General features: G+C 34.3%; 1 protein-coding gene across 1 annotated transcript; it reads right to left on the bottom strand.

Moving 5' to 3' along the window:
- Window positions 1-4,102: 4,102 nt before the first annotated feature.
- LOC149179150 (multicopper oxidase LPR1-like) lies at window positions 4,103-9,763 on the bottom strand. Its single transcript, XM_089420534.1, has 5 exons — window positions 9,517-9,763; window positions 9,115-9,359; window positions 8,432-9,001; window positions 4,498-5,490; window positions 4,103-4,357 (listed from the first exon to the last, which is right to left on the bottom strand). The coding sequence occupies exons 2-5, from the start codon at window positions 9,349-9,351 to the stop codon at window positions 4,304-4,306; spliced, it is 1,854 nt and encodes a 617-aa protein (XP_089276660.1). The 5' UTR covers window positions 9,352-9,359; window positions 9,517-9,763; the 3' UTR covers window positions 4,103-4,303.
- Between the last annotated feature and the right edge of the window lie 3,431 nt (window positions 9,764-13,194).

The raw sequence follows: 13,194 nt of genomic DNA, 5'->3' as shown, positions 1-13,194 counted from the left end.
TCAAGGACAACACCTGTACCATAGGGCCACACCTGTGCCAAAATGCCAACAAGTTATCCACATGGCACAAAGGCTATATCTTCAAAATTATGGTCCAATCAAATGTTTGAAAAATAAATATTTGTTATTTAACGTTAAACATTATAACTTGGATTTGTCAATACTAAATTAATAGTGGTCATTAATAAGAATCTCCATAGGAAAGTGGAGGTGAATCTCGTTACATATTTTTTTAATATATATATATATATATATGTTTAACTTATATATTAATTCTTTTTATAACTAATAATAATAATAATTTAAAATAAAGTTATAATTTAGTTAATTTTTATGGATTTTTTAATTTTAACAACTTGAGATGTATCATGAAATAAGTGTTTTGATGTTTATTATGGATTGATCCCTATCATCTTCATTAGCTATTAATTTATATTGTTGCACTAATTTATTAATTACAAAAGTTATTATAAAATTTAAATATTCGGTTGGTCGTATTGATTATTTTGTTAAGGTTAAATTTGAGCATAGTGATATTATGGTTAGTTTTGATGTTGTTTCTCTATACACCAGCATCCCTATTAATGAGACTATTGAAGTAATCAATCGCATCACTGACCCCAATACAACCAAGCTTGTGGAGATTTGCCTTACCTCTACTTTCTTCAGCTTTGAGGGTGAATCAAATTCCATCAAATTTACCATGGAATCTAAAGTTGATGGTAGCCTGCACTTCCTTGATGTGCTTGTCTCAAAAAAATATGATGGTTCTTTCTCTCACTAGGTATTTCATAAAAAAACCCCAATTGAACAATATTTACATGCAAATTCCCATCACTATCCAGCCCAAAACTAGGTTTTCTCAACACTTTAGCTACTCAGGCTTTAAGAGTTTTTGATGAGAACCATCTGGTGAATGAGAAAACCCATATCCTTAATATTTTGGAAAAGAATGGCTACAATAGATACCAAGGTATCATAACTATTTTGAAAGCTAACTGAGGTCCTAGGGCTAAAAAACAGTTTTTTGAAGTTGCCTTTAGTGTCTATCTTCCGTTTATCCAAGGGAATATGGACAAGATTGCTCGGATTCTTAGGAGGAAGAAGACCCTTCTTCTACCTTTAGACCCTTGAAAACCATTTGTGACTCCTTAAGATCCGTCAAAGACCCTGTGGACCCTAAGAACATGAAGAGTGTTTATTTGATTCCATGTTCTTGTGGAACCCCATACATTGGAGAAACTGGTCGTTTCATATCTGAGAGCATTCAAGAACACATGACTGACCTAATGCATTGTAGGGCTCACTCCTCTACTTTGAACACGCTTAAAAGTCAAAACACTGCATTTGTTTAAAGGATTCTCACATCCTCGCTAGGATTGATCATGGAAGATCATTTCCATCACCGTAAATTGAGGGAAGCTATTAAAACAGAGAAAAGATATAATACCCTAAATAGGGATTATACATGGGAGATCAACAGTTTGTGGATCCCATGCCTTTATTCCTAGGTCTCTTCCTTTTTGTTTTTCTCCCGTCTGTGGTTTCCTTTTCTTGTCATGTTTAGGCCTCTTCCTTTTTGTTTTTCTCCAATCTGTGGTTTCCTTTTCTTGTCCCGTTTGTATCTTTCTTTAGATTCTTTTCGTTTTTACCATTATTATATCCATTGTAATCTCTTTCCTTTTTGTATAGCAAAGATTAGAACGAATTCTCATGAGCTCCATAGTGAAACAGGTCGTTGGGCAGTTCCTAAAACACAATGGATGGAAAGGATCTGCCATCTATGTGAGAATAGGAACATCGAGGATGAAAACCACTTCCTCTTAGAGTGCCCCGCGTACAACCACGTTAGATCTCAGTTTCATAATCTTTGTCACAATATTGACCTTCTCAGTGGACTTTAACCACCACCACCACCATCACCATCATCATCATCATCATCATATATTATTTACTATTATTATTATTTTTCCATCATCATCATCATCATTTTAAATATAATTTGTATTTTGTTTTTATATTCATCCATTTACTATTATTATTATTATTATTATTATTTTATTAAATTTATTTATTTAAAAAAGAAAAATCCTTTAACTTTCTAACTATAATTTATAGTTTACGCTTTATTTTTATAATTTATTGTATTCATGCTTCCGTTTTCTTTTTAATATAATATTATCTAATAAGAATTTGTGAATTTTATGGAATAATCATATTATTATTTCGATAAGATTTATAAAAATAAAGATATACATTTTTATATTATTTATATATTATTTATTAAATTATTTTAAATTTTAGATAATTTTTTATTAATTTATTAATTTAAATAATAAGAAGTAATTTTTTCTAGAAATTTCCTCAACGAAAATAATAAATTGTTTATATTATTTTATTATTTTTCTTAATGATCGTTAGGATTATATATAATTATGTGAGTTGTTTTCACTATGTCTTTATCCTCATAATAAACTTAAACCTATTGATCTAATTTATTCCAAAAAAAAATTACTTAAATCATAAATGATAGAAACCTCTATTCTAAAAAATAAATATATGTTTTTTCCTTAATATACTAAAAAAATAAATCTAAGTATTATCACTAGTTAAGACGTATTTAATTTGTTAATTGAAATAATAACGTGATATTAAATAAAATTTAAATATCCAATATTTGACCAAATTAACTCTAATAATTAATACAACTCCCAATTTTAATTCAATTGTGTATAATGAGATTTTTTGGAAGCTTTTCCGGTGGGTTTTTCTGGTCAAAATCCCGTAGCAATTTATTGGAATCTCAAGTTTGATAGCTAGTTTCTGCACAATCAAAGCGTACCAGGGGTTTTTCAGGTGCTGAATCCAAATATGCAGTTAAAAAACCATTTTAACTGCAACAAATCAAGATTTAACCTCAATTTCTTCGGCCGGATTCTATCACAGGAATCTCCAAAAAATCACATTATAGACAACTCCAATTTTAATTATATTGAATAAAATAAATCTGAAATTTAATTTTTAATTAAAAAAATCAATTTCAGTTAAAATGGATGGGCATATAGATTATAATAAAATTTCAATTAAAATTAAAATGGATGAGCATAGAGATTATTCAATTTTGGAAAAGGAAAAAATAAGATGAAAAAATGCAAACATATTTATTGATAAAGCGATATTCCTGTAGTATAATGAGTATTGCAGTGGATTGAATCAATGTAATTAGTTAATTCTGAAATTTGCAGATGGAATATTGTAATTAACTTATAGAATATTTAAATGAATGGAATATTGTAATTAACTTGTCGAATATTTAAATGAATGTACATGTGAAAATAAAAGTATATATTGAATAAAGGTGAAGGTGTATTTTAATATTTTATTTTTATTATCATTATTAATAATAAAAACATTTTATCTATTTTCATCATTCATCCTTTCAAAGAAATAAATTCTATTAAAATTTTTATAATAAAAACGTTTTATTATCACATTCATCCTAACAAGGAAATAAATTTTAATAAAAAAAATTATTAATCATAAACTGAAAAATATATGCCCAACCATCCAATCATAGTTTTTATTTTCACAAGCATAGTGAAGCTTCACCATGTTTCTTGTGACATCACGTACTAAAAGAGAACAGCATCCATGGATCCTTCAAAAAATTCATAGCTGTTATAATTAGAATTGTACTGAGCAGTCTAATAATACAATTAGGGTATACAAATTACAATCATACAGTAAATATATTTATTCGAATATATTGGTTTCCTTCTTTTCTTCGTATCCAGCAATTCGACTTACAGCAAACATATTTGCTGGAACATTCACCTGCAGTCAATTTCAATTTTACATGGATCTGTTGAATACAGTTGTCCCTAAAGGGAAGTAGTGGATGAAAAAATTTGCATCACTCCAATCATAATGTATTGTTCGCAGAGTCACGTGGCCAAGTAGCACCTGTAGGTTAGTTTTCAGGTATCTATCTCAAACACAAGCTTGCTCCATAGTTGAGCACAGATTAAGTTTAGCATCTTGACCAGAGGAAGAGTCACGGTAAACTCTTCAAAAAATAAAAGACCCCCAAAATGGCAAGAATTGCATTACAAATCCGTTTTGAAATATTATTGAGTTTTGAAATTTGAAGGCCAGAAGACTCTGAGACAGGTTGGATAATTAATTCAAACTCCAAAGAATTGGATTATATTCATACTTCTACTTCAAAGTCAGGGACAAAATACATCTAGTAAAATTGGAGATTGTAGTAAAACCTAAACGACATTTATTGATTGATTTGGAATTATGAAACAATCTTCAAAGGCCTCATCATCTCATTATCTTCATGGTCCAACATCTGCAATTCCAAAGAGAGCAAAGGAAAAGTTTAATACAGACATTCATTCGCTTCAAAGACTAACAATCAATATACCATGACTTCAACGCTGTAGAAGAAGAGGAATGAAGGAAGGTGGAAAACTGAGATGAATGACTTACATGGCAATGATAAACATAGCCTGGTACAGCACTGACGTTGAATGGATAAGAATCGTGAGAATCCAGGAGAGAAAAGCGGACAAGAATTGTGGTCATAAATCCTGGATCAATCTTCACCACATTCTTCCAGCCCATTTCACTAGGGGGAGGTATAATCACTTTCCCCTTTGCATACTTGTCTATATCGCATTTCAGAGAATCGTTCATCTTCGTCATACAAGCAGTAAACTTCTCCTCATTTACCAGCTGTGTGTGATTCAGGATGATGAACAATGCGAGATGAATATGGAGAGGATGGGATTCAGTTGATAGATTGATAACATGCCATATTTCACTGGTTCCCTGTTTGGCTATCTCAGTAACCGGGGCATCAAAGGGCACCGCATTTATCAGCATGCCCGTTTCCAATCCCATCATGCCCATCCCCATTCCACTTCCATTTCCCATCCCCATCCCCATCCCATTTCCATTTCCCATACTCGTTTCCATTCCCATCTTTTTACTCATGTTCATGGCCATGTCCATGTACATATAAAAGGCAATGTATCGTGTAAGCACCGAGTCTTTGATCTTTGCTCGAGGATATGGCAGTAGCTTGTGGGGAATTTCAGTTGAATCAGAGACCTCTGTCTTTTCAATCACAAATTTCATCACTTTACTGGTCAGATTATTCACTGGATTGCCATCGGGGTATACAGATGGAGCGCTGTTTGTCAATATAATCCCGTCCCCATCGGCGCTCACATTGCTGAAGTCTATTATGATGTCTGCAATCTCAGAGCAGCCGAGCAGTATATCCTTGACGCTCACCGGTCTGTGTAGATATGCAGAATCTGAGCCTATCTGGGTCATGGACATCCCATTACTTAAAGCCAGCCTGTAGAACCTGGAGTTGCTGGCATTCACAATTCTAAAGCGATATTTCTTTCTCTTCACCTTCAAGTAAGGCCACGCCTTGCCATTCACTATTATCACATCGCCGAAATACTCTGGCTGCACACATACACATAACACTGCATCATTTCCTTCTAAGTGTATTGTGCTCCAGAGAGTATTTAAAAAAAAAAACCTATGACCTAATAAAATATGTGTATTGTGGTGCAGAGATAGAAAAAATCATGTAAACACCATATGAGCCTCACTTTATTTTAAGTTCGCATCTGTTATCCATATAACTCAATAGGTATAGATGGATGAAAACAAATTATAACGTAAAAAAAAGAATTCTGCAATTAAATATTTTTAATTAATACAAATTTACACAGTTTGTCTATATATACAAGTTAAATAAAAATAAAAATATTCAACAGCTGATTCATATTGTTATTATTATTATTATTTTTAAATATTTTGTTAGACAGAGTAACCTCCAGTGAATTTCCAAAGCACAGTTCTAAATCAGCTCAAAACATAATGCCAGGTTTTGTACTGTGGAATATTTGGAACAAATGAAACAGGTAGAACAACAGTCTAGTCTACATATAAGCTGAAGTACAAGAAATCTCCCAAAACACAAATGAATTGAATTTTTATATTAATTTCCAATGAAAGCTGAAATTGATTAATGGGATGGGATTCAAAGAAGAACTAGAATGAAATTGACTAGTGGAACTCAAAGAAGGACTAGAATATACCGTAGGGAATGCAAAAGCAACTCTGGAATTCCACAGGAACAGAATTTCTTTGCCTAAAATAAGAAAATGCAGAATGGAAAATCCCGTTCAATAGAATGGGAAACAGCAAAGGAATATATGAAGGAGAATGTCCCAGAGAGATCAATCATGTTGCAGTGGAAAAACATTTGTAACATTCAAGGTCACTAAAACTTGTGTGATGGGTGTGAAGCCAATTGCATCTTGGATTTGCAATGCTTATAAACCTATTTCCCGAGACAAGATGCTGGTCTGGCATCTGTTCCTGCTTAGGCTGTAACAAGGCAGCTGAATGTAAGAAGTAATCAACTTAGAGTAGGCCAGTTTAGATGACCCGTCTTTGGAAAATTATTGGCACAGGTTGAACACCTCACCGATGCAAAGGGCTAGATTTATCTGGAGCAGACCATTCTGGATGACTTGTGTTTGGAAAGTTATAGGCATAGGTGAAAGTTTGAAACACCTCAATGAAGAAAAGGGCTAAATTAACATAGAACAGATCACTCTGGATGACTTGTGTTTGGAAAGTCAATAGTGCAAGTCAACAGGGAACAAAAGGGCTAAGCCCCTTTGATCCCTATAAACCGTGAAGTAAGAAGCTGGAAAGAAGAAGATTTAGCTATCTCCCAAAAAGAAGACAAGCAAGCATGAGTATCAACATTTATCTAGGAACGCATCGAATCATATTGAAGCTGGGAACAGTATATGCTATCCTCTTAAATAGCCAGCGTTCTCTAAATAGAGAATCGAGGGATAAAGTAACCCAGGAAGGGTGGGCTACGGAGGACTTATCAGAGATCACGAGAATAAGCCAATCTATGTAGATGCAGGGAACTGCGGTGAAATTTCTAACATGGCAGAATTGGTAGTTGACTGTAAAGGGATTTGTGCTGTTCTGTAGATGATGTTCTATAACTTCACTGTCCAAGTCACATGACAAGATAACACGGGACACAGGACACAAAAATACAAGTGTCCCACATAGACAGAGGACACAAAAGCACAAGTGTCCCATATAAATACGACGACCTCAGAAATCGGACACAGAGGACACATTACACACAATTTTGATATATATATATATATATATAGTATATTATGCTTATAAAGATGAAATATAGAAAAAGAAAAATCATTTTTTAGAATTTAGAAATTAAAATAAATTAATAATTATAATTTTACATTATCATGATACAAATTTAGTCTTACTAACTTTTTTCTTTCAGCATGTTGCTTTGCTAAGATTGTGTTTTTTCTATCATTTGAAGCTAATTGCAGCCTCACTTTTAGGGAATGGTGCACCAGCAGACCTAGAAGATAAAACACTTAAAGATTGGAAGACAGCACTTGGAATCCGACAATAACCCTCAGCTGCACTCCAAAACATCGGAGGCAACTCCAAAACATCTGATGCCTCAGTTACATGAACTCAAAAGAAAGGGAAAATGTGTTTTTATGGGCCACATGACTCTTTTACAGAGGACACTGTGAAGGCATGTGTCAGACACATGTTTGGCAGGTGTCCTCTGAATATGACACAGGCCAAACATGTGCCAGATGTATTGGAGTCCTAAGATACCGGCCCTATTAGAGCTGTCCTGTTACTTAGGACACAGTCGAAGGCAACTCCCAGGTCATAATAAACATTCTCTACCTGGAATCTCAAAGATCGTAAATGAAAACCTGAGTTGTTGTAGATAGTTTCAAATCCAGAGACTCTCTTGCCAGCATTGGATTCAATCAAGCTCGACGGTGGAGGAATCAAGTCGCTAATATTGTAGCTATTTTGGGGCGGATGACAACAGGGAGCATAAAGAGCTGCTCTTTGGGATATTGGTCTGACAGATGAAGGATCAAGGCAGAAATCCTTCCTACAGTGAAGAAAGACTGTCCAAACGGGTCAGAAAACTGCGGGAGTGTCCAGAAGGAGACACAGATTCTTGCGGGAAAAATAATTTAAAGATTTATAAAATAAAGTTCATTTTGTATAAACATTTAAATTAGAAGCAAGTTCATTTCATATACGAAGACGAAAAGGGGGAAAAGAGGACGGAGCAAACAAAGAAACAGTTCACTAAAAATTAAAAAAGGAAACAGCTTGTTTCGTATCACAGCAGTAGAGTAAAGATTGAAAAGAAAAGTCGAAGCACAAAAACATAATGACTTACAACTCAATCAAAAAGTACTATTTTACTTTAGCGTAGGGAGGTGTATCTACAGACCATAGGGGACGCACGACAGCATCGTACTACTTTACTGGAGCGTTGGGTAAGTGTACCTACCTGCCATTGGGGATGCATCATTGGATCGTCACCGGTGGAATTCATGTAAATTGATCCGTTCTTGGTAAAACTTTTATCAAAGATGAGAAGACTACGGTCATATTCTGCACCAGATGGTAGGTTGAGAGGGTCCTCGACCGTGGGATTGAAAATTATATAGGCGCCCATGAGGCCGGCCAAGATATTTACTCTGGTGAGGCCAAGGGCATGATCATGGTACCAAAGATTGCCCGGATGCTGGACATTGACGTAGTGATACTTAGCTGTCTTCCAGGTCGGCCCAGTTTCGTTGAATCCCGCTGTAAACCACGCCATTGAGTTCCCATCGCTCGCGGGTTCGACAATTCCCCCGTGCAAGTGAACGACCGTGGGAATTCCGCCGTATTTGGGTTTGGCAACACTAAGGCTGGGATCCCACGGAAGAATGTGTCGAGAAGGCAGATGGTTTTCCCAGGTCACGTACGTATCTGCGCCTTGGATGGCTTCGATCGTAGGTCCTGGAACAGTCGCGGTCTCCCTTGACCTTCCATAAGCAAACACAGTACTCGCAGGGAGATCTCTGTGAAATTTCTGGCAAAAAAAAAAATGGGATGAGAATTGAGGGCTAATTATCGCCATAACATGAATACGTATGCAGATTAATTTCCCTATAAATGAATGCTTGCAGGAATTAGAATTTGTACCCATTTTGTCTCAAACATCCCAATTCGAAGCCTCCCGGGCTTCAATACTCCATCTTTCGAGATATATCCCCTGAGTCTGGGTATGTCTGGGAGCTCGTCCACGAACATCTCAAGAGAGGAAGCTCCATCCTTCATGTTAATCATGCTATCAAATCTGATGTGCGACCCCTTCGCCGAAAAAATGAAAAACAACAGCAAAACACATATACTCAGCCCCATCCCCCGTATCTTCTTCATATTGCTTCCTGCAATTACAAAAATAACAAATTCTTGAAATAATTATACATAGATACTGATTAATGGATAGTTAATTATCTGTACTGTCGAGCTGCCATGATCTCGAGTGCTGTGATATGCAAAGCTTCAGTATCCTGGTTAAGCTGAGCAGTAATGCAATTATACCTGATTAACCTGTTTATACTAGTATAATTTGTATGGAAAAGGGAAAAAACAGAGCATCAGAATATCTCGCGACGACTCTCAGAGCAGCCAAGCCGACAAAAATTTGGCTGTGTTTTAATCGATAAAAAGCGAATTAATGCTCATCGCTGAGTCAATTCGAATTCCTCGCATACCCGATTCCTCGGGCCGTTCGACGCCGTTGAATTCAAGGGGAAAGCTAAAGCAAGGTCACGTGACCTCAATCAAAGCCAACGTAAACTATAAACCTATCCATTTTCTTACTTTATTTATATTTAATGGGATCGACTTTTTAGACTCGGAGTTATGAAAATCGAACCGTAAAACTCCCGTTAATTAATTATAAGATCATACCTACCCTGATACTTTCTTACATTTTATATGAAATATTAAATCATATTTTTTAATGGAAAATGTATTATAATTTAATTGTCAAATTAATAGTGGGATAGTTATTCTTGGGTGCTATTTATATATGTAGGTTAGGTTAGTCCTTTGGTTATGTTAAATAGGTTAGGTTAGTCCTGTGGTTGTGTTAAGTGAGGAGGTTTGGTCCTCGCATGTTTTATGGTTTAATTTCCGGAGAAGTTTGGTCCCCACACGTTTCATAGTCTGATCCAAAGCAAAACTATATAGACCGCTGGATAATTGCTTCAGAACATATATTTTAGATGAAAAACAATCCACATATGTAGATTGACTCTTTATTGATATTAATGAAAAACTATCTTATATGGAATCTTTGGCCATTACCTTATTTCCTCACATTCAAAGAAGACTAACTCTTAACCAAACAAAAGCTATGACCGTTACCTTGTTTTCTCACATCCAAAGAAAATTAACTCTTAACCAAACAAAAATAAGTCAAAAACCAAAATATTATATCATACCTAAAATAATTTTATTTTTTTTTAGCTATCCTACTTAAACTGATCTGATTTCACATTTTATAAAATATTTGTTTAAATATTTATTTTTTTCCTCTTTAAATTTAATTTGCATAAGTGATATATCAACTTATTGTGATGATAAGGGCTAGAAAAGCAAATGTTCTTTAGCGTATAGGTTCACTCTAATATACCTCTAGACACGCACGCTTTTGTTAAATCACATGTTACAAGTTTTTAGATATACTCGTATACACATAGTATGTTTAATCTTATTATATTTATTGAGATTAAAAGTTTTTATTTTTGTGTTTATTTTGTTTATATTTTATTATATTTAGAGCTTTCTGGTATGTTTAATCTTATTATATTTATTGAGATTAAAAGTTTTTATTTTTGTGTTTATTTTTTATATTTTATTATATTTAGAGTTTTCTGAAGAAATGTTGTAATATTATTTTATATCGTGTTTTGTTATGTAAATAAAAAGGTAAATTTGATTTAGTCAAGAATTTAACGATTTTTGAGCTCCGAAAACTCATGATATTGACCCATGGTATTCATGTGGAATATAGCTTATTTAAAGGAGGAAATTAAACTAGCCTAGATCCATCTTAACTCTGGATCTATCAAGCGTTGAGAAGGATCGAATCTCTTTTGCACTCAAAAAAGAGTTTTGCACCTTGAGAGAATTGACCCCTCTTGGCACTTATAGATCCAAAGTTATGATGGATTTAGATTGGTTATAATAATGGTGTAATTGACAACAATGATTTAACATACTTATTATGTAGAGTTTTGAAAAAAGTTTAAGTTAATAATTGAATTAACTTCATTTATTTTTTTATGGAGATTTGGATTTTAAAACCTTAAGTTGTTAAGGGAATTGAATTATAATGCAAATATATGCAAGGACATACATGTAAAGGAGATAGCCATGCAATGACATGCATGATGTGGAGATAGTCATGCGAATACTCACATCAAATATCATGAGCTTGTAAACGACCAATGGTAAACCCAACAATAATTGAATCGAGGTTACTTTATTTACTTTGTGACTAAGTTAGGATTAACCTTACATTCCCCCTCCTTCAAACTCGACTTGGGATAATTTTCCAGATTAGATCAGTATATTGTTTGTCATCCATCTCAATGCTTTCAGAGTGGAAAAAGTGGACGAATAAGTTCACATGACCATTTTTACCAACAGGACCAAGTTTGGCAAATTGGGACGTGAAACCTTCGGGAGTATTTTGAGGCATCAAACAACGTTTTATGGGGGTAAAAATTTGTCACTTTAATGTCATAGTTTTTTTCTTATTCTACACACAATGTCCTTTTCAACAGCATAAAGAATTGTCTCAATCAGAGTTTGTATGCAAAAGTTATGCTGCTCAAAACTTGACCTTCTTGTTTTGGCCACCATAATTCGAGAGGATGCCACATCAACCCCCATTACTCATGGAAAAGGCTTATCCATGTGATCATGATGAAGAAGACTCTAAAAGAGTCCATATTGTAACTTTAGCTAAGAGTTGAAAGGGTCAAACCTAATCATTAGTAGGTTGTCAAAAGTTATGTTATAACTAGGCCACTAGGACAAAAAAGGGGTCCCATTCTTTTTTAGTGTATTTTGTACAATAAATGAGTAGAGTAGTCAAGAGGGATAGGGAGAGAGCACATAAAGAGGATTTGTGCACTGCAGTAGCTCATGGGTCACAAGCCTTACTTCTTTGTACTCATATCCATTTTCTATTTAGAGAAATAGAGCACAGCAACATCACCTTCCAACTAGGGTTTTCTCTTGAAAGGGTTTCCTAGGATATATCTTGTGTCAATCATGGTTTGTGAGTTTTTATTTTTTTTCTCTATTTTCCACATAATTATAATTTACATGCATATGGAATAAACAATCAATTATAGATTCAAAAATCTAATGAGAAATAAACCCTCATAGTGTACATTTCAAAATTTTAAGTATAATTTATTAGATCTGTTATGATGAATTGTCCAATGAAATTAGATAAAAACTTAACCACTTCAAATTTTATTAATGGATGTATAGGAATACAACATGCCCCTTTATCACCTAGGTCTACTTCTAGACTTTATATGGGTGAACAATCAGACCAAAGGTATTCATGTCTAAGTAGGTCCTACAACCATATGCCATTTACATGTGATACAATCTAACACTATAAAAATAATTACAATTGTATGACCAAGCACATGATGCTATGAAACATTGTAACAAACCCCCCCCCTCCCCCTCCCCCATGCCCCTTATCTGACTCGATAAGCATAGGTGGTTACTACGCTAACCTAACTCTCAACGTGCAGTATGAGAATGGGACATAAAATTTTATTATTATTATTATTTTGTCTTATTTTATATTTTCATTTTTAACAGTAAAATAAATCATATCATGATGTCCATCTCGTCAAGACCTTTTTGGTGACATAATGTTTTTCCCTAACCAAGCTCCGAAAATAAAAGTTATATCATTTTAAAGCCTCTTCATTGCACTCTTGCAACAATACTTTATCATGCCATGTGGCACCTACATAGTGCCCACGTGAAATTGCTCTAGTACCACTTCATCACTATGGCATCCTACATAGTGTCATGGCATTCCACCTTCCCCTTGGTTCACGTTTGTATATCATGGTTGAGGGAATAAACCTCTTTACCCCTTTCACTATAAGTGATGCTTTCATCATAGGATTGACCCCTCCGTGATCCTTCCAAATCAATGATACTCCTCTAGAC

This window comes from Pinus tabuliformis, chromosome 4_1 (genome assembly GCF_031772625.1).
Source record: "Pinus tabuliformis cultivar Carrire ecotype Pingquan chromosome 4_1, CPIR1, whole genome shotgun sequence".
Lineage (NCBI taxonomy): Eukaryota > Viridiplantae > Streptophyta > Pinopsida > Pinales > Pinaceae > Pinus > Pinus tabuliformis.
The sequence above is the reverse complement of the archived record's forward strand: the minus strand, read 5'-3'. Positions and strand labels throughout refer to the sequence as shown.

Coding starts and splice junctions, on each gene's coding strand:
- LOC149179150 (XM_089420534.1), bottom strand. CDS start 9,351: ATGAAGAAGATACGGGGGATGGGGCTGAGTATATGTGTTTTGCTGTTG. Junction 5,491..8,431: donor TGATGCATCCCCAATGGCAG/GTAGGTACACTT, acceptor GTATGTGTGCAG/CCAGAGTATTTCGGCGATGT. Junction 4,358..4,497: donor GCTATGTTTATCATTGCCAT/GTAAGTCATTCA, acceptor TTGGAATTGCAG/ATGTTGGACCATGAAGATAA.